The 23,006-nt window shown below is 42.7% G+C and overlaps 1 protein-coding gene across 2 annotated transcripts in view; it reads right to left on the reverse strand.

Annotated features, from left to right (window-relative positions):
* The window catches only part of DPP10 (dipeptidyl peptidase like 10), a 429,398-nt gene that overhangs the window by 234,342 nt on the left and 172,050 nt on the right, over positions 1-23,006 (reverse strand). Inside the window, exon 1 of one of the 2 annotated variants that reach the window (XM_063400939.1) lies at positions 6,528-6,909. The exons of the other annotated variant lie outside the window; for it this stretch is intronic. Coding sequence (XP_063257009.1) covers positions 6,528-6,599 — 72 coding nt within the window. The 5' untranslated portion in view covers positions 6,600-6,909. Of the gene's footprint in view, positions 1-6,527; positions 6,910-23,006 lie in introns of those variants that run through there. 2 annotated transcript variants of the gene reach the window in all.

Below are 23,006 nucleotides of genomic sequence, written 5' to 3' on the forward strand. Positions count from 1 at the left end.
CTTGCCCAGCACTTCAAGCAAGTTTAATGGTTTTCCCATTGGTATTTGGAATTTTCTCCATTTTCTCAAAAATAAAACTTCAATATCAGCCCAGTTTGTTTTTTAGAAAGCTACAAAATGCTTTTCTTTCCTCCCCAAAGGAATGTAAATTGCAAATATTGCCCCAGGCAGTCTAAAATATGCCCCCAAAAGCTTTTAAAGAATCAGTATTTTGCTTAAATTATCACATTGTTTAACACTCCCTAATTGATTTTCTTAGGCAATATCCTCCAAACGCCAGAGGGGTTTTATCTTATCTATTTTATCTTATAATGGGTCAAAACTATTTACAGATTCTCTCCATAAATAACACATAATAAGCTATGTGGCTGTTGCCAGCAGTGTTAAGAAATATTAAAAAAGGTCTTTTAGCTTCAGCCTCAGATCTGTAGGTCATCCAATGTCCTTCCTAATGGATAAATACAGTAATTTATCATCATCAGTCACCACCAGCATTGTTCTTTTTACTATCATATATTCATGAACATCATTCGATGCAGCTGAGTGAAGCGCAGAAGAAGTGCATGATTAAAGTGGAAAGGGACAGAGTTGGAGACATCCGAGATTTTGTGACTAATGCATCCACTTGAAATATGACACAGGTCCTGTAAGATTTGCAGAGACAGTGTCAACAAGTTACAGGCACCTGCTGGCAGGACCCAGGCAGGTGTGGCAGCAGGTGAGACTGCCTGTGTCTTTTGGGATGCAATGTTAAAGAAAGTAAAATATGTGAAATGCAAATTTGTACACCTACAAGTCCTCCCATAGGTCAGACAAATTTTAAAACTCTATTAGTTAAAGAAAAAAAAACCCACAACAAAATACAACAACAACTATGATAATCCTCTAGGGATCTCTTACTGCATTATTTACTCCCACCACGGGAAAAGTGTCTGTGGTCACATTTGTGTGTCACTAACACAAGCATATGATCTCCAAATGCCTCCAAGTTATTAAAAAGTGCTAAATGATGGCTTTCAAATTTGAGAATAATATCAAACAGCATCTCTGTTTGCTTAAAGAGCTCCTCCCTCCTGTTAATTATCAAAATAGATTGCCTGAAGCAATACCTTCAATTGGAAGAGGCTGGAAAAAAACACGGACAGAGTTTTTAAAAATAGCTAATACAATATGTATGGCAAAATATCTGAGGCTACTATGTAACCTACAGCATGCCTAAAATTCTTTCTAGCACAGAATAGCCAAAAAGATTGCCCTGTTTCACAGTTTTTGACTTACTGCATTAAGTAATCTCTTTAATCCACCTGCAAGCAGAGAGCTCTGCATGCTGCAGAGTCAGGTGCTGTATGATGCTGCCCAGGCTCCCACACGCTGCTCTGCAAGCAAGGCACGCTGCAAAAAGGCATCAGAACCATGGGGGGAGAGCAGCAAAAGAGCATCAGCAGGATCACCCTGCCCTGTGCCCACAGCAGAGACCTCTCTGTGGCTGTGCCCCAGGGCAGGGGCTGGATCAAGGACTGGTGAAGTTTTCTGCATTAGGGAAGTGAGTTTCTGACACTCATCACTTCTAAATTTGAGAGGCACAGAGAAATACCCTCATGTGCTCTGCAGACACTGAAAAACGTGTGTGGTTCAAGGTTCCTGAGACTGTGCAGGCACTCAGAGCAGGTCCCAGATGTCACAGACAGTGATGCTCCTCAATTAACATCAGGAGCATCCCACCAAACACGAGATCCTGCTGGCCCCTGCCCCACGGAGCTCGGAGCAGAAGACAAGACCTGCAGTGAGGATGGGAGACGAGCTTCAGGCTTCTTGTGCCAATCACCACAATCGGGGACACGGCTGAACTACAGCGAAACAGTCACCAGGCAAAGAGAAAATGAATAAAGGCCACATGTACTATTTGAAAGATGACACATCCTGTGCCTTCCTCAAGAGTCTGAATCCTGAACAATATTACAAATCACCACAGGTAATACGTTTTCCTCTAAGCTTCTTGTGCAGCTGCTCACACAGTCAACAGATATTGCAAGCCTGTAATCCCCTTTGCTGGATTCAGCACAGACATAGTGTGGCCTCTGTATAGTATAAGAGAAAGAATTTAAAAGTTTAAGTTAATTCAAATTAACTATTCAAATGATAGCTCTTCATGAAATATTCTGGGCATAATAATATAACCTTATTTCCCCACTACTGTTGGCTTTCTTACCTCCTGTTTGTGACATTGTGTTGGACCTTATTGAAAGCAGTAAGTTGGGCAGAAGACCACAACAAAGCAAAGTAAAAATTCCACTAGGCTGGTAGCAGGAAAAATGCAAAGTCACTTTGGATTGTGTACTGGAACTGGATTTCTTATTTCAGCCTGAAGCCAGCTCTGAGCACAAAGAGGAGTGGGGGACATGGACACAACCACCTGACTAAATCTTTCAAGTGCTGGAATTGTTGTGTGTATGTGATTAAGAGTTCAAGTTTCTGCCTGACCCCTCATGCTCAAACTGACCTGCGTGGGGCAAGGGAGAGCCCTTTCACCTTGATAAAACCTCATTAAGGTGAATATTGCTCTGGACAGACACAGCTATCCATCAATGTTTTTCCCACTACAAGATCAGAGTCTGGTCTTAGGAAAAAGAAGAAAAGCAATGATGAAAAACAGAAAAATACAAGTTATTTTGGCTTTAGTCACTGAAAAATAGAATGCAGATAATTGTCTTTTGTTCAGATATACTTTTAGAATGTGCCACTTGTCTGGTGAGCACAGAAACTGGTCCTGAAACAGAAAAAGTCAACTCTTGAAATCAAGACAGTCAAGCAAACAGTAGCCAGTTGTGCTTGTTTCTTTACTAAACATGTAATTTAAATGTTTACCAAATAATGTCCCAATTTAGTACAACATAATGTCTGTTTTGACCTTGTCTGTGTAGTAGATTCTAAAATTATATACAGAAAAAAAACCCCTCACAACAAACCAAAACTTTTTTTGTTCTATTTTAAAATCAATTTTAAAAAGGCATCAGGTTGGGAGAGTAAAAGAGGCTCAGGAGAAAATGATTATAAATTTCAAAGGTCTATCTTCTGCACACACAAAGCACAGCGAGTAGCACCAGGTGGTGTAGATCATCTGGTTTTTTGTAAACAGACTGAAGCCTCACAAAGGTAATACCTAGAGGAATTATCTTACTTTTTCATCTGCAAAGACAGCAACATTCATCAACCAGCAAGTCATTCAGGTACATTATATTTTTCAAATATGTTGTGTCCACTGACTACCAAATGGTTGTGCCTTCTAAAAAAGATCACTAAACATCATTGTCCAAGACCCCAGGACAATTCTTAAGAGCTACAAGATGAAAAATACTCATTTTTGTCCTCTAAGGGGAACTGAAAGAGCCACATTAACTCCTGACACAGCGTTCAAGTGACAGAAGTCTGAGCACCTGGATAGAGCATTCCAGAAATACAGGTAATTTACAGCTATCTTCCTTTCTACAGATATATCACCTGAACGTAAAACTGTAATTTTTTGCCATAAATATGACTCATCATTTAACAGAGAGGTGAGAATAAATCTGGCTAATTTATCAAACTGAATGCCAAAACATCAATAGCACCGTTAATGGAAGTTGTTATTGGATGTCCTATCCCAGGGGAGCCTTGGTTTAAAAGTACTATCAGAGGAAGTGTTGGATATGAAGTTGCATCCAATTATTTATAAGGTGATCGCTGTGGATGCTTCAGTCAGTCAATCCAGGCTTTTATTTAAAGTGGAGAGTCCCAGCATTATCCTGCTGCAATTTGAAATCCCAGTTTGAGTCACAAGCCTATAAATTTACCAGAACTGCTTTACCTTTGGTATGACTGCTCTCAGAGAAATCTGTAAAACCAGACTTTGGAATCAGGAAAGACATTTACGCTTAGGAGATCTTGGTACAACTCCTTATTCTTTCTAGGACTTTCTGCTTCTCTACCAGAAAAGATTTGCCAGCCCTGCTGCCAAAGGAAACCCTTCTCAGAGCAGACACCGTCCTGTTATTAACAGGTCAATAAACTCCAGGTGTCAAGTGCAGTGACACTACAAGGTCCACAAGCTCACCAGCAACATGCAATGGGAAATGTGAGTACACAGACAGAGATGGGTTTATTGAAGGCCCTAAGAAGGATGCATTTTCCATATGAGCAAGCCCATGAGACTGCAGTGGGGTGTGGAAAAGCAGAGTGAACATAGGAACCCCTTTTCTTTTTCCCCCCATGCTCACCATGGCACCAACTCTGCTACTGCAACCACAAAAAGCCAACAAAAAGCTTTGAAATTTATAATATTCTTTTGTTAGGATGACAGCCACATCACACTGCAGCTCTAAGAATGGCTCCCAGCACAAACCTCAAGTCAGACACAGCCTCTGGTCCAGCCCTGCCCAGGGATGAACGTGTCCCATGGATCTTGGCTGCTGCAGAGGTGATGAATGGACATCCACAATTCCGGCCTCACTCTGCACAGAGCTCACTGCAGCATTCAGGCCTCCATCCTTGTGATGGCCATTCAAACCCACAGAAAGACTTGCTATCCACCAAAAGCAACATTTCCTATGCCATGCTGTTACATACTGCAGGACGTCCCTGGCACCTAACACAACAAACAACCAAAGCTGATTCAATATCAACTTTGATCAAGATTAGCAAACTTGGTCTGAAAAATCCAACCCAAACACACAGGACTTCACACCTACACTCCATTCAGCCAGGCCCACAGACAAACCAGAGGCTGCCACATCTGCCACTGAGAGGCTGAGAACTCCAGAGCACTCAGGCAGTAATATTTCTATATTTAGGATAAACCTTAATATTTAGCGTGCTTTAAATTGATATCTTACTGCTGTTCCTCATTACCACCTAAAAAAGCAGTCAGACCGGTGATTTTGTTCATACAATATTAATCCTGCTTTGAAAAGGCTTCCACCTCCAACAACAATTGCCAATTCAACACCTCTGAATTGAACATAAAGAAATAGAGTTTGGTTAAGTTCAAGTACTTTTTATTACATCTAATAGCAGTACCCCTCTAAAGCAAAACAATGTCCTTGAAATTTATGAGCGCTTTGAACCTCTGAGCCTATTTAAATTATCATCACTTTTCCACAAATCCTACTATTTGCATGGAATTTAAGCACTGGTGGAAGTTACCCATCTATTTCAGATCTATTTCAGTCATTTATGCAATTAATTTATTCAAGAAGGATCAAATGTATTATTTTACCAGCTTTACATGAAAATGTGCCATAATGCATACATTTTTGAGCAGAGAGCATAGATCTTTGAATTTATTCAAATGAATGGGTTCCCTGATGCTGGACAGACTCCCCAGAGCTGAACGTGCAGCCTGGCTGTGCTTGCAGGACTGGGGACTCAGACGCGGGCTTGCTAAGGCAGATCTGAGCCCAGCCGCTTCCACTGCTGGCGTTTTTCACCCAATGCGAGCGCATCGAAGGAAAATTAAGCTCCGTGGATGGATGTAGCAGAGAACGAAAACGTGAAATGCAGCCCTCCACGTCCTGCGAGCCCGTTCGGCGTGCCGGAGTTCCGAACCCAAAGCGGCGCGCACGGACAATGTGCAAAAAGCCCCCTCCGATGGAGTTCGCATATTTGAAGGGGCTCGGGGGACAGGGAGAGCTGGGCGCTGCCCGGGGCCTCTCCTGCCGGGTGCCCAGGGCAGGTACGCGGCTCCGGCTCCGCTCGACCCCCGCCCCGCCCCGGCTGCCGGAGGCTCCCCCGGGGACAGCCCCATCCCTCCCGAAGCCTCGCTGCTGCCGCCCGGGAGCACCATGCGCAGCGAGCTGGGGATGAAAACTTCGATTTGGGGAGGATGACATCCAAGTTCTGCTGCTCCCCGGTACCACCTCCCATCTGCGGACACCGCCCGAGACTCGGAGCGAGCCGCTGCCGAGAGACACCGCTGCCGAGAGGCTTCAGCATCCCGCCAGCCTCGGCCCCGCCAGCCCACGGGGCGGCACCGTCGGGCCAAGGGACGTGACTGCCGCCCGGCCGCTGCCAAAATCCCCCCGGGGAATCCTCCCCGGGCCCCGGGGCCGCTCCCCGCCCGCCCCGAGCGGAGCGGGCGGCGCTGAGGAGCACCCCGCACGCCGGCAAGCTCCGGCCGCTCCCGCGGTGCCGCCGCTGCTCCCGCGGCCAGGGCAGCATCCCTCGCCCGTGCGCTGCCCTCGGAGCAACTCGCGGGGAAGCGGAGCGCAAACTACAGCAGGACCCGCTGCCGCGGGCCGGGGATGGGATGACCGACACCCCAGCCCCGATGCGGACCCGGACGGGGCCGGGTCCCCTGCGGGCGGCCCCGGCGCATCCCCGACACAGCTCCGCGGGGCTCCCTCGTCCTCCCGGCCGAACCGCCCCGAGGGCGCCCGTGTCCCCCGTTTCCCACCCGGACACTTTTCTCCAGCTCCGCACAACTTCCCCGGGACGGCGGCCGCCCCCCGCCCCGTCCATCCCCGGCCCCGGGCGCCTCCCGCCGCGGGTCGCACCTGGTCGGGCTGCGGCGGCGGCGGGTTCCCCCTGCCGCCCGGGTGCGCCGGCTGCTCCTTCATGGCTGTCATCGCAGGGGCTCGGCGCGGCGCCTCTCACTGCTGCTGCGGCCCCGGGCACCCCTCCCTCGGCGCCAGCCGCATGACACCAGCCTCCCCTGGAAGTGGCGCGGCGGAGGAGGAGGAGGAGGAGGAGAAAGAGGAGGACGGGCGAGGGGCGCGGAGCCGCCGCCGCGGCAGCGCCGCTACCGCAGTGCCCCGGCGCGCCGGTGCTCAGGGGGCGCCCGGGCCCGCCGTGCCCCGCGCCGGGGGCGGCCGCGCATCAGCGCCGGGCGCGGCCGCGGAGCGCCCCGAGCGGGCACGCTGCGCCCGCCCCGCTCCGCTCCCCCCGCTCCGCCCGCCGTGGGCCGGCCCGCCGCCGCCAGCAGGTGTCACAGCCGCTCCCGCCGGCCCGGGAGAGACCATCCGCGCCCCCCCGCGGGGGCGGCGCTGCCCGCTGCGGCGGGGCCGCGCCACCGGGACCGCCCCGCGACCGCCCCGCGGGGACCGGCCCCCGCTGCTGCTGCCCCGCCGGCGGCAGAAACCAGAGGGGCTAACGGGAAGCAAAGGGTGAGGGTTCGCTGTTCGCCGGCTGCAACGCGGCTGGTGCCACACAGCCCCGGGCTTGCCGGGCAGGGCAGGAGCTGTCCCGCCGCTGCCCGGCCCCGCCGCTGCCCGGCCCCGCCGCTGCCCGGCCCCGCCGCTGCCCGGTCCCGCCGCTGTCCGGCCCCGCCGCTGTCCGGCCCCGCCGCTGCCCGGCCCCGCCGCTGCCCGGCCCCGCCGCTGCCCGGCCCCGCCGCTGTCCGGCCCCGCCGCGGCGTTTCAGCAGCGAGCGGCCCCAGGTGCATCTCCCCGGCTGCACTGGAATGAATGTTGCCAGCCCCGGGCTGGGAAGGTCTGATGGGGCATCACAACACTCATCTTGGGAAGCCCGAGGTTGTGAAAGGGGTTCCAAGGACCGTTTTAGCTGAACTCAGCAGAGGAGGCCCTAATATGGAACTAGGAAAAAGGAGAACATCAGGGTAGACCACAGTTTAGCCCGTGTCCCAAAGCCGTATCAGGTAGCTTCAAGAGGTGTTTTATGTAAGGATTCATAAAGGAGACCATCTCAAATTTGACTCTAACCATAAAGAAAGAAATGGTTGAATTGTGAAGATGCCTCAAGGCATATTGAACATGAGCCTTTGTAAGGGAAAAGAACCTCAAAACCAAGCAGGCAGAACACCTAGGCTTGGGCTGGGCTGCTTGTTCATTCAGGTTGGTTTCATGCTCAGGAGGATGGAGAACACAGGACTGTCTCCATGAGGAGATGGAGCACTGGGACAGGAATGCATGGCTGGCAGGAGAGAGAGCCCCAGCACTCCTAGCCTGGGTCTCGGGAGGCTGCAAGGTGGAAGGAAAGCTGTCAGCACATAGTGAAAGGAGCTTTTGATCATTTTTAATATATTTTGCATCAAAACTCACAAGAAAGGTCAATTCTGACTGGATGGTGAGCATAATTAATAGCAGTGACAGAGATCTAAGATTTCAGCCTGTGCTGGGAACTGTTTAAAAAAGGATGGGAAGATGACGTGGGACTGAGGAGCTACACACCAGGCAGCCCCAGAACAGAGAGAACCGAGTGTTTCCACCTTCCACTATCACCCACCCATCCCTGAGTTGACTCCTCCACCAGTCAAGAGGCACAAAAAAACACCCCCAAGCAAATGAACTTTGCAAGCACGTAAACAAATAATAGATGATGACTAATAGCCACCATTAATTTGTCAAGAGTTTATCATGTCAGACAAACCTAATTTCTTTCTTTATTAGGCTAACAAGCCTGTCAGTAGGAGAGCAGTGTCACCTAGACTGACTCACAAGGGCTTCCAGCTCTGTCTTACAGGACAGTTTCATCTGGTACAGAAAAATATCATCTGAGTAGAACTAAAACAGGTATCCACAAAGCTGCTTCTCCAACACCATTTCCATTTGCTCTTGCCAGTACTGGCAGGGCAGATGTTGAACACAGGAGCCAAGGTCAGGGAATGCACAGCAACACAGACACGTAACAAGGAGAATCAGAAGTGTGGCAAGCACACATTCCAAAGGAAAACAAAAATTATCTGGATCAGTTAGTCTTAAGAGAACTGGGGACTGATATGGAAATGCTTAAAAGGTGCTTCCAAAGAATAAAATAATCTCTTGATTATCATCTAAGCATCTGTATGAAGCACTATGAGTATAATTGCTGATGCCTACAGTAGGAGAATTGTCTAAATTGACTGATTCAATCTCTTTTTGTTGCTGACTTTAAGATCCCTTTCCAGCACAACACCATGAGCCACCACACGCCCCCTGCATGAGACCCACCTACAGGATTGTTCTCACCTGCATAGCTGCTTTCTCTCAGGTCAGAAATCACCATTTCCTGTGCTTCTCTTCATCTCTTCCCTTAGCTCTACCTTTACATATCTATTTTCTCTCGTATAATTCATTATTTCCCATCCCTGCTGCTGTCAGCCCTGTCCCTTTACTTCCTTGCCCTCTGCTGTTGTCTCTTTTTGTTTAACATTTGCACTATGTGAAGAAAAAGCAAAAAGGGCAGCAAAGGTGGCATCCTGTGCCCTCCCATAACTATTGCTCTGCTTTACTTCCCCAGAGCAGCCTTCATTGCCAAAATTAACAGCCTTTGTTTTGGTTGCATTCTGTTGGACTTGGGGTCCTGTTTGCACTGAGCAATGTATAACACAGGGAGACTCAGATTTTGCCTGTGGCCTCTAGGTGCTACAGTAATACAAATAATAACTCTTAGAAGCAGACATTCATGCTGTTTATGGCACAGGTCTACTGCAAGTCATCTAATTATTGGGCCCTCATCAAAGCTGAAGAATTCTAATGATTTGGGGTTTGAATAGGCATGTTTCAATCAAGATTACTTTCAGCTCGTTTTCAATAAGACCCATTGTGATGGAGTTCCACTGTTAATCAAGAAGGAAAAAGACATTTGCAGTCATTTAGCTGAAGCCTGGTTATTCATTAACAATATATTCACTGTGAGGTTTTACCACTCTAATGGACTGAGATATGCAGCCTAAGTTCCACAAAGGTTGTGCGTGCTGGGTTGGGTTTTCATAAATCAATCAGAAATATGGGAAACAAATACTTTTGGGGTAGTACTTTGGGAATTGGCTGTATACACAATGATTCTTATCTAAAGCTTCCTAAAAACAAGGTTAAGACTCTTATTTACAGCACTCAATGTCACCTTTTATCGTTATTTTTGAACGTTGGTTCATTGGTTTCCAGTATTGACACTTTGGTGATATTTAATTAATTCACCAGTTTCCACTAATACCCATGCCAACTTTTATTTAGGTCTTTTTTTGCAAATTACTGTTTAAAAGTCATTTGACTGGACTCTTTGAAGGAACAGACATTTTACAGCTGTTAATAGGATGTATCTTTGAAACTGGAGCCTGGTACTAAAACTGCTGCCCTATTGGCAAAGCAATTAAGTTGTGTGGTACTTATGGTGTTTCCTTGTACCATTTGCACCCAAACACCTCATGGTATCACCAGGGAAAGCACCTGAGGCTCGGGTGAAAGAACTGCAGAAAGCAATAGAATTATGGTCTGAATCAGTTCTTTTACATTGCATTAATCCACCTTTCCATGGCAGTTTTATGTCACAGACTCCTTGTAACTTCCTCCATCTTCACACACGAGATTTGGGTGCACGAGTCAAAACACAACATGATTATTTCATCTTCCACATAAGCTGAATATCAGCTCCACCAGTATTTTCCAACCATTACAGCTGCATCACACCACGACTCAACTGCACATATGTTGTGTTGACACAGCAGACTAATGTGCAGTAAAAATTTTGGACAGGCAGCCAGAAAGCCAGGAAACTGTTTGAAAAGTAAAGGGGCCAGACATATGTGCAAAAAGAACAGGATTCCACATGTGAGGGGAATTCTCCCTTTCCTTCCTCAAGAAATCCTGGTGGTTTATCACTCTCGTGGCCTGTCACCCCTTCAGGGTGATGATGGCAGCATGCCCAGATGCCAAGGGCTGCCTGAGTGCCACGTGTTCATCACTCCAGAGCCCTGGGACATGGGCTGGGAGCTGCAGGGTCTGAGCTACAGCACAGGTAGAAAATCTGCTCATGGTACAGTCCTGGTGATGCAGTGATTTCACTGCCCTTGTCACACAGATGCTGCTCTGTACAAGCCAGCACAAAGAGGCAATACTGGCACAGTGCAGGTCCTGGCCCTTCCTTTGGCACAGAGCTTTATGCTCTGCTGCTGCTCCAGTGGTGGAGTTTCAAACAACAAGCCTCCATCAGTTTTATTTTCTGTATATTTTACATGGCCCTCTTTACTGTGTAATTGCAGTGACTGTGTAATTGCAGTGACTGTGTAAACACTACCTATTTATAAGCATTCCCACAAAAATAAGAAGCCACTTATAACCTCTACATCCATTCAGCCATTAATACAAAGAGCATCTGGGGTTTTTTGAGATCAGGTCAATCGATCACAGCACCAAGGCTGACAGAGTTCAGGAAGAGTTTAGGCAATCCCCTTGGGCACATGGTGTGACTCCTGGTACTGGTCCTGTGCAGGGCCACGAGCTCGACTCAATGATCCTCATGGGTCTTTCCCATAATAAACTCAGCTTATTCTGTGATTCTGTAGTTGAGATCAAAAGACTGACAATCACATCTAGCCAAGAATTTCAGCACTCAGGCTCTTAAAACCAAGGGAAAAAGACTCTCATCATATCACTCACAGCCTCTTTGTAGTCCAGCTGATGACTTTATGAAAGCTGCAAGGTCATGGCTTGAGAGCTTGTCGATGGCTTTTTCAAATCAAATCTTATGAATAAACTCTGATTATGGATTTCTGATTCATTTTAAAGCCCCAGCAACTGGGCTAAAAAAAAAAGAAAATCTTTGAAATTATAAAGGTGAATCTAAAAATCAAACTAATGTCACCAAAACCCAAGAAAAGCTAAGATGATGGTTCCTCACTTGTGTTTTAAGCAGATTTGTGGGCTTGCAAAAACTAAAGATAGTTCTCCAGAAGAAAACCACTCTGAGTCACATAAAGCTGAAAAACAGACAGATTGTGGTTTTGTACAGAATGCTTTTTAAATTATGGCTTTAAATAACTGAATATTTGAACTTTGCTTCTTAAAAATTTTTTGACAGAGGGAAAATTCCAGGCACCTTCTGCCCTTCTGCATTTGGAACCACATTACGTTCTAACACCTGCTTCAGTGAAAAGCTATTTTCTTTGTGAATAAATTGTACTCATGTTTTTCCCTCCTTGTCTTGTTTTAGATAAAACAATCAATGCAAACACTGAGTTAATACAAATAAATGCAAATATATTCCAGCAGGAAAGTTACAAGACTTATTAAAATACTCATGCAAATAGTCAATGAAAGTACAGAGAACAAGATCAAGTACAGACAAAAATTACTCTCATTATCCAACAAACAGCATATTCTAACAATAGTTCAAAGTTCAAAGGGCAGGCCTGACCCACTCCCAAAGTCTTTGTGCAGTGACTCTATCCAAATGTATCAGTGGAATTTAAATCCTAATGGCAGCTTCAGCAAAAGATCCAGATCTCACAAGCAGTTCACTGACATGAAAGAGTGATAATATAAATAATAATATAATATAAAACTATTCCTGCTAATCACTAACACTGTTTTTACTCAGGAAATCAGTTATACAAATTATGGAATAGGCTGGGAAGAGGCAAGACTAGATCTCAGACCTTGAAACATCTATTTCCCATACTGTGACCTTAAAGATACATTGTATCTTTAATCTGGCAAAAGTTACTCTAAGAGCTCCTCACCCTTGAAAATCTGTTACAGAAGAGTTTGCATGTAAAAGCTTTGAGCTTACTTTGTAACTCTTAAGATACATCTGAAACTGAGGGACAAAACAGTACAATTTGTACTGAGAATCAGCCTGTAGAGCGAAAAAAATTAAGGTTCAGACCTTTAAAACGCTCCTAATGAATATTTGTAATAAAATATATGAATCCAGCAATACAGTGTAATCATATAGTTGCAAATCTGTCAACATTTTACATTTTAAATAAAATTAAATTTGGTCAACAAATGACTGGTCTGGGAACTCGGAATTCTCCTATTAACATAGGTATGAATCAGAAATATGTCCAGAGAAAGCAAAAAGATTACCAGAGCAGCCTCATGGTTAAAACCACAAATGAGGGGCTGATTTATTTTTCCTCCTTGATGGTTCCCACACAGGTGTTCCTCAAGGAACTTCATAGTGGGATGGACATGCAGTAACAGCAAAGGGTTCCCTGAGGATCCCTGTCAGTGGGAGAAACTGATAAAAAACCGAGATTAATATGCAGAGCCAGGTTATGACCCAAATCACAGATCACAAAAATGCAATTGGCCTACTCAGGAATCCAAGATCTCCTCGCTGCTCCTGGAAGACTTGTCAGATTCACAGATCTTTAACCATGAGGGATACAAGAACTAAATGGGATGTTAAACAGGGCCTCAATAGATTAGGCACTTACTACTAAAAATTACCCGGACTGAATGCTTAAATTAATTGAGCAATTTTTAAAATGTTGCCCTTGTATACTACATCACAGGGATGGATTAGGAAGACCAAATTCCACTTGCTGATTTGGGAGGTGGCAAGGAAAAAGAGTAGAATGAAAAAAGGAAAACAAAAATTGAGAGAATGATGGGACTTAAAAATCAGAATCATATCAAAATGCCATAATCTACAATAAAATTAAATTTGGAGAAAAAAACTAAGTAAAATGTTTCAATAACATTGGATTACTTAAATTTCTTACTACTAAACAAAAACAGACTTTTTTCCTACTATGTTACTTAATTCAGTTTTCTTACAAAGGAGCAATACTATGTTAGTTTTACTACATTACAAAAGTCAAAATTAGTTGTAGCCAGAAAGAAAACATTCCACTACCAACAGAAATTATTCTCCTTTCCTATTCTAAAATCTTGTAAAAATCTAATTCCCCAGACTCTTTTTGATCAAAATTCATTTTTGGAGGATGATTTTCCTCTGAAATATTTTCCAATTCACCCTACAAACAAAGCAACAAGCCTCATGAAGCTGACAGTGATTAAACACTGAATTTCTATTGAGAATTGTTTTTCTTTGAAACAGAGATATGACTACACATACTTACATTATGCTGGAAATTACAAAAATCTAACACTGTACAGTTTGGGTTTAAAAATGGCAACTCCACTGGCCACCATCATTCTAGGATGCCTTAAAACCTTGAGGGGAAACACTGGAGAGCAGCAGTGCTCGTTCTCTGTTCAACGTGTTCTCTGTTCCCTGAATTCTGATTAGCAGTCACTGGACAGAGCAGATCTCAGCGTCCCCAAAGATTTATGACTGCATCAAAGGGAAGGTTTTGTGTAAAACTGTACTCCTGAAGTTTTCTTCACTCTGTTCTTGCAATATGAAATGGAGCTGTCACAGAACTCGGTGTAAGAGCCTGCTCATCCGACGGTACACAATGAAAGGCATCGAGCAGTTGTACAATAAAACATCCATTAGCCAAGATTTGTGTAATACCTCTTCTTTCCCAAAGGATCTGAAAATGTTTTACAAACTGATATACAAATTATCCACGCAGAAAGCTATTCATCCAGTGAGGAAACACAACTACAGCCCAAGGCAAAGCAGAAAAACTATGTGAATACACACACACACAAAAAAAAAAAAACCCCAAACCCTTTAGTAAATGAAGTATTCTCCAGTCAAGGCTGTGAGGAAAATATTAAGTATACAATATGTGAGTATACAAGACTTAAGAAGAATTTTTCTTTTATAATGCAAATTCTTCAATAAGATACTGTAGGATCTCTCTTGGTTATTGGCAATTGCAGTATTGAGATAAGCAAATATTTAAGGATATTAAGCATAGCAATAAGTTCTGAGACTAGTTTATTGCATGTCTTCCTTCATGTTTCCAAATCTTGGTGCCATATTTAAAAAAAAAAAAAGAAATCTGTTGATGCAGTCTATCCCAGAAACAGAAGTATCTAGAAAGGAGAGGAATAATTAGAAGAAGACAGTACCTTACTCAGCAACAGTCTACTCAATTCCTATCAGCACAAGTTAATGCAACCAAGCGTTTCCAAAATAAAAACATCACCCCGGATGAACTCTGCATTTAGACTTCATTGTGGTTGAACTCTCATTTCAGTCCTAGTTCTGATTACGGTGACCAGACATTTCATTTGGATCTTATTCTGTGACTTTTCAGTTTGGCAGTCACTTCAGCACTTCTGCTCAATAAAGAAGGTGGCAGAGATACTCAAGGGTACTTGAAGCCATGGAGAGTGATTTGAGGAAAAAGAGAGCTCTTTCCCTTTCAGGACTGTTATCAAGAATCTCTAATTAGAAGCAAAGCGTGTAAGGAAATGCAGACAGTGGGGAAATAACACAGTTGAAGACTTAGAAGGAGGCGTTGAGAAGAGTTACAGAAAGTTTGGGACTATTTTTAACCTTGAGGACTGGGCACAAACCTCAGATTTCCCAAGTGTGCTGACAGTGTCCTCTCAAGAGACTTACACAGGACCACATATTGACACACAGGTACTTTGATTCTAAATAAATATCCAAAACCCAGCCTCAGCATCATTACTCATCTGGGAGCTACATTCAGAAACCCTCTTGAGGATTTCGACAGGTTACTGGGCAGGAGAGGCAGATAAAGAATTGCTGATGCTTCTAACCCTGGAGAATCCAGTAGGTTTGAGGAAAAAAAACGCTTATAAGGAGAAGGACTATCCTTCACATTGCACCCCTAAGCTAGGCTGATATAGTGAAAAAAACACAGAGATGGGCAAAAAAGGGGATATTATAAAAGTCTGAAATTCTCAGGCCGGTTATTTGATTGGGAAATAGAAGCAGAATTATAGGAAAGGAAAAAGGGGAGCCCCCAATCAAGTATCTAAGGTAGTGATACGTAAATGCCATGAAAATGAAAAACAGCTGCAAGAGGCTGAAATTTTTGCACATTCAATGACATAAGCAGCACTAGAGCATTAATGGGATGCATTGTGGAACTGGGATTTTGCTGTAAAGGGGCAATAAATTGTTCAAGAGGAGCAGGACAAGGGAAGAGGGAGGCGTTGCCTCTTATCAATAACACGTCTGCTGGCTCTGAAGGCTGCAGTTCAACCAGCCAGGGGGAATTAATGTCTCCTTGAATGACTGAATAAAGATAAAAGGAAGCACCACTAAAGGTGCTGTACTGTAGGGAGTCATCCTTTCCCTCTTTAACCTTGAAAATCAAGCACAAGCCTCGGGCTCCACAAACACCCTGAGATTCATGTCTGGGCATCGATGGGAGTAATGTGCAGACACAGCCTCAGGATGGATCCAGCAGCAGGGAGGGGTTTTATTATACAGTTTATTTTAACTTTCTGAGCACACCGGGGACAGCGTTTTAGCTTCCAAAAGGAAGGAGAAACCACCAGGGAAATGGAAGGAACATAAAAGAACTGGTTAAGAATCTGAAGTTGTAAAGTTATTCCGATGAGAAGATTAGGAAAAAATGAGAGAATAGTGAAAGAGAAGTCTTCCACAAAAGCAAACTTCAAAAGAAGAAAGAGCAAAGGAGTAAGGCTGATGTTTCCAATACTCCTGTCACACACAAAAACCCAAGACTAGATACTTCATTAACTATATGCTCACCAAATATGAAGACCAGAACATGCAAATAAAAATATAAAGGAAACAAACAACAACAACAATTAATCAATGTCCCAATCAACAAATTAACCTCACTCAGAAATATTTGAGGTTTCAGCCATCTCTGAACTATTTAAGAGAAATTTCTGAGAAGTTCATAAAAACAGAGTAATTCTGGTGGATTGGAGAAATGGCAAAAGCTCTAAGGAAGTGGAGAATAAAGTACACACAAACACTTTGTTAGGTTTTAGAAAAGAAAAAAAATATATATAAAACTTAGGTTTATAGACAAAAGGTGATAAAAGGTGATTAAAAAAATCCAGCATTAATTTATAGAGACAATATCCAGCCTATCTACTTTCACTCAACTGACAAACTAGGGATAATCAGGACAAAGTGCTGCAAGACTTCAAGAACAATGCCACATGATTTTCTTGTAAGAAAATTAGATTTAGATGAAATTATTGTTGCACAGCTGTTTGACAAGCTGTGTGAAATGTCAGTTCTTAATGCTGAATTGTCAAAAGGGGAAGTATTTTCAATTAGGAACTCTCAGGGACTTCTTGTGCAAGTCCATCACTATTCATCACTATTTCAGCTATTGGAGTGTTCTTACAGACAGTGAAGAACAGAATCAGAATTGGGAACAGGCTGTAAAAATGATCCCAAATCAACAACTTGAAGCTCAGCCAAGAAGTGTGTGCAGTGCCACCCATGCAGAGCTGAAATCTGTGCAGAAAAGCAACAAGAGGATGAACTGCAGCCCAGAGGGGGCACAGAAACCTTGTCCCATGCTCCATCCTGCAGTGGGAATCAGAAAATCATGGAATGTCCTGAGCTGGGAAGGACCAACAAGGGTCGAATCCATGATCCATGAGCTGAACAGGACTCAGCAGTCTCATCCTGTAACCCCTAAAACACTTCTCACTCCTGGGAGAGATATACAGGTGTCACTGGGTTTATATACATGCCAGCAAAACCAGTATTTGATCAGATTAATATTGATCTTGTGGGTCTGTTGCTAATTTTGGTCACTGCACTACCAAAAAAAAAAAAAAAAAAAAAACCAAAAAAAAAAAACCACCAAAAAAACAGGTGGGGAGGAACAAGAGGAGTAATTAGGAAAGTTTCAGATCTGAGGAGCAGTTAAAGAAATTTGATTTTTTAATCAAGAGAAAACATGATTGGATTTAGCTTCCCTGAATCTGGTTAATCTCCCAGTATGTGAAAAGATGTCAAAAGATATTGTACACCTGTTTTTTTTCAAAAGCCTGTTCTGGAGCAAGACAAGCATTTCACTACAGAAACCACAGGAATACTTCAGGAGCATGATTCTTTCTGATGATAAGGAATTTCCCTCATTACCAACTGGATCTGAATTGATCAGGTACTGCCAGAGGTGCTTTCCAGGCACTTCAGGGAAGAGGCAAGAGGAATTTGAGGATTTCCTCCAATCCCTCAGTTTCCAGGTGCTTGGCATTCCTTTCCCTTTGTGTCCCACCTCATCTCTGCATGGCAGCAGCATCCAGGCCTGAATTCACTTTCCAGCCACCCAGGCTGCTGTATAAATAAACCCAGTGACACTTCACCACATACCTGAAATTAAGCACACGCTTAAGTGCTTTGCTCAACAGCAATATACTTTAAGCACATACATTAAAACTCTGCAAACTGTGTCTTTATAGCTTTCCAAAGTCATTCCAACAGTGACATGGGTCTAAATTATTGCCACGCAGGAATGAAACTGCCTTCTATGAGAAAGAGACCTAGAAAAGGGGAGAGAATGCAAAAGAAGACTGCTAATCTTCGTTTGCTACCTTCACATTATTTTCAGAGCTAACTGATGAAAATGATAGACTTCTGCAGACTCCTGTTCTTAGAGAAATCAATTGTGATTTTATCTTCAATCTCATTCACCCAAATATAGGAGACTGCAGGCTGTAGCACTCCCATACACACACAGGAATTTAAGAACAAGCTCTTCACACCTGATCAAAGCAGCTTTATGCAATGTACTCCAATGTAATTTTAAAGCAGAATGAATGGGAGGACTTCCTAAAGATTTCATGGTTTTCAGTTAAAAGAAAACCAACAAGACATCTGGTTGCCTCAATGCTACCAGAGATGACTGGTCTCAGAACAACTTTTTTTTTTGCAGGAAAGAAAAATATCTATGAGTCCACATGCTTTTATATTTTCTTGTCTGGATCCCTTTTCCACTCCTGTGAAACATATCCTCATTTTGACCCTTGGGTTCACACACTGACAGATATTTCAGTTGAATCAACATTTAGCTGTCTGATCAAAGGACCTTCAACAAAAGACAATCTCTGTGTTTGCTTATACAGTGGCAGGTAAAAGTGCAGGACTGTAATTTACTGTATTACCTGTGGTTATCCACAACCTTTTTTTTTTTTTTTTAATTGCACATTTTATGGGGTGCTTAAACTCTGTTTAATTACTTGCTGCAGAGTGAAATCTTCACAAGGTTATTCTGTATCGCACCTTTCAACTTGACTTAATTTAAAGAAGATATCTTGTTATCTTCCTAATCTTGAAGCACAGTCTACCATGTGAAGAAAATCGTATTTAAACACAAAGATTTAGACACCGTTTTTACGAAAATCTGTCACCATTGAATTTTCACGGGAAGAAAGATAGGAAGAGAAAGTCTTTATCTAAAAAACAGACTGTCAGAAAATTATTAGTAATTCTTAGTGTTCATACAGTCACTGTTAAAAGTGACATTATCAGTGACGTGTCATCAAGAAGAAGAATTGCAAAGCCACAAAGAAGACAAAGTAATTTGCAAAAGCACAGTAGCCCATCACAATGATGCCAAGATAGCTTGAAGTGATAGAAATTCTATGTGTGTTCATGCACTAAAGAGTCTAAAATACCACTGGGGTGGGGTCAAAATTTGACATAATTTTTTAATACATTAATGGTATTTAATGACTAAAAATCAGTGTTTGATAACACATCCAAAATTATTTATTTCCCACTGAGGACTTGTCCTTATTTATCATTTCTTGCTCTGTAATTAAAAAAAAAAATCACATTTCTAACAGAAGTAACTATCCACTGCTTCACTAAACATAAGCAGCTTGAAGTCACATTTTGGAGGTGGTTAATAAAACGATTTCAGTAGGGTTTACACCACCTTATCCAGCAGCCAAAATGTTCTACAACATTTACCCCTGAAAGGAGAAAGAAAAATTCCGAATAATTCTGATTCATTTTGTTCCTAGTGCCTACTCTGGACAACAATCCCCAAATTTAAGGCGTTTTGCAGAGCCCTGCATTTCCCCAGGGTAACTCGGTTAGCTCCAGCCTCAGCCAGCATAACTTGGGAAGCCACAGTCAAATATTCAGACACTGCCACGCAAAGAGAATCTCCAAATCCCGGCAGCAAAAGGAATTCTGCATCGGTGCTTCTGTCAGCTTTCAAATGCAGAATCGGGCACCTCATTACAAGAGGAATTGTAAGGCTATGAATGTTAATTGAGTGGAACTGCTCAGATTAAAGGGGCTCCAGCTCTCCACAGGTTTGGTTAAACAATTGGCAGTTTCAAAGGACATCACTGAAGCGTCGACTCGCGGCGCTTGATCTGGAAGCACCTGACGAGAAGTGCAGTGGCAAATGGGCACGATGGGGAGTTTCAAAGCAGAATTTTAAGCCTTAGAGGCTCAGCCTGCAGTGAATCTGGGAGCTGGACCTGGCTCCGTGCCCCTGCAGCACTGGATCTCCGGGACAGCGGGCGTGTCCCACATCCTGGTACACCTGCAGGACCATGGGCAAACAGACACCTAAACCTTGACCTTCACACCAAAAGACAGAATTGGTGTGAGGTTCTTTTGTCTTCCTAATCCCCACATAAAACAATCCACCCCTCATAGCAAAAAGAGGGAAAAAAAATGCGAGCAAAACATTCTGAATTTCCGTCTTGTCCTCCTGTTGGCGCTCCTGAAAGAACACTACATTTATTAAACCTGTCTTAGGAGCTTGTCAAGTAGAGCAATAATCACATTAGAAAATAAGGCTGCAGATTTCAGGATCAGTTGCTGAAGTTTTGTTAGTTTAGTTCTGTTCTAACATGACAAAGTTGTCTGCTGGGTTGGCCTCCGTGGCACCAAGAGGTGCCCATTTTTGCTGTAGCTCAGTTGTTTCTCATTCCCAGAGAATAAAGAGCATAATCTGTGTTAGCTCTTCACATTATCTCTCCAGTGAATGAATCCCTCTGTTCATTTTGTGGTATTACAAATGCCAAATATTGAGCTTGCTTTGCTGTTCTCCTGCATTTTGTGCAATCATTGACATCTCTGTAAAACAAGCAACATACACATTTATGGTAACTCTGCCTGTGAATTCTGGAAGGTGTAAACAAGGGGATAATCAAGCCCACAACCTAAGGTTATTACTCCTCCCAAATTACTCTATTAACTTCTAGCTTCTTTCTCTCCTTGAAAATTATTGCTTGCTGGTAGAGAATTCTATTTCATATTAAAAAAAAAAAAAAAAAAAAAAAAAAAAAAAAAAAAAAGAAGAAGAAGAAGAAAAGAGGAGCAATCCAGTCTTTTAGTAGCATGTAAAAATATAACAATAATTTTATATTTCCATATAAAGATCTGATTAACATAGCTCCAGCTTTATAAAAGAGGAGAGATAAAAGCTACTGAGGAAACCAGTATCTACCACAAGAAGAACAGCAAATCCTAACAGCAAGAGCAGCCTCCAACTTATTGTACAGGACATATTATAGATGTAAAAAAGGAACACTGATTTTCTAAGCAAATTCAAAGCCAAAAAGCAACATAAAAGCAGCATTATGTGGATGAAACCTTTCCACATCGTTGTAAAAAATAGATTATATCAGCCCACCAATGTATGGCCACAGAGCAATAATGATATGGTCTAGGAAAACTCCATGAAAGAAAGATGCATGCCATGCATTTTTATTTATGGGAAAAGCAGCATACAACAAACAAACTGAATGCATAAATCTCCAAAGACCCTGAAAATTTGGAAAGCATCAGCAGAGGCAAGTGTAGAAACAATGAAACAATGAGTCCATATGAGTCATTCATTACAACAATGCCATTATCTCCTAAAAAAGGGTGACAGCACCAAAATACTTTATTTGAGAGCAATTCTAACTTCCTAAAGAAGATTTAATAAATGGTCATTTAACAATAACATGAAATTAATACTATAACCTTTAAATAAACCTGCCAAAAATCACAAGTTTCCAGCACTACTGTATGAAGGAATGTATATGGTGAGCAGTTTGTTTTTGCCCTGAATTTAATGGAAACAACACTGTCTGTGGACATCATAATGGACAAAGATGTGTTACACATCAATGCAGGAAATGGTGTGGGCTTTAACCTTCCTTTCAGTTCTGAAAAGAATGTTAATATTCCCACATTTTCATGACCAGTCTCAACTGACTGGGGCAAAGGAGGAGAAAGAGAAATTGGAAGCTGGAACATGAGATAAAACAATGTATCTGATGAGCTGTGATTGCATTTCAAAGTACTGACAATAGTGGACTTCTGATCAATGAAGATACTGCAGGAAATCTGCCTGCAACCACCACTGTTGGCACAAAAAGCTTACAGAGCCTGTCCACAGACAAGATAAAAGAATTCTGCATGTATTTATAGTGTCTCTTAAATTAGTTACTGAATGCTCAAATCACAGGAAAAGAAATAAAAATATGCATTTGGTTTTCTTGCTCTAAGGCTTGAAGATACAGAATGTCACGTATGGGATATATGTGATGTTCAATATGTAGACAGACATGCAGGTAGATTCCCTTTTATGGAAGAAAATGCTCTGTTCAATAACTCTAAACCAACAGATACATTCCAAGATAGTCTAGCAATGGGCAAACCCACCATTAGTAGAACCAGATTACAGAAGAAATAATTTCTGAGTGTTGTTCAGACTAAGGGAGTAAGAAAAAATCATAACACTTCACTTCCTGAGATGCAAGCAAAAATATCTGTAAAGTAATTTGTTGCTGAAAAGGACATATTCCTATTGAAATGATTTGGTTCCAACAAAACTGCATTTTCTGATTAAAAATTGTCATTTGGAAACATTTCACTCAATCATTCCTAGTTCAAAACCAGCAGCCTCTACTTAAGCATCTTCTAAATGTTTAGTCTACTTACCGAGCTAAAGGAAAATTTTACTGATCAGAGTTTATCCTGGGGATATTCCAAAGAAAATAACTAGGGAATTAATTTATCATGCTGGTTATAAAGACAAAATGTGGGTATTTGTGCCAATATCACCTGTACATTTCTAGTTGTGGCAGCTTAGTTATAGCTAATAGATATTGAAAATATGCCATTGATCAATCTTGGGTATTTTTCCATTTTATTCTCCAATTAAAAAAAAAAAGCCTTATAGCATTGCACTTGCAGAAAGCAACTGCCTACTTAAAATATTCTCAAACTTATTCAATATCTTTTATTATTAGGAACTCATTATAGAAACTATTCCACAAAGTTTAAAACTTCTTTAATGTTTAATTGCATTTTTGATCATTAATTACATCTGCAGATAGACAGAACTTTTTAAATCTTAATTTTCTCATTTAAGTTTGAAATAGAGTTTGCTGCCCAATAAATTTTATTTTAGTGGAAAGACAAGGCCCATGTATTGATGAACCTTTTAAAAGAAACCCACAGCT

Source organism: Prinia subflava, chromosome 6 (genome assembly GCF_021018805.1).
Source record: "Prinia subflava isolate CZ2003 ecotype Zambia chromosome 6, Cam_Psub_1.2, whole genome shotgun sequence".
Taxonomy (NCBI): domain Eukaryota; kingdom Metazoa; phylum Chordata; class Aves; order Passeriformes; family Cisticolidae; genus Prinia; species Prinia subflava.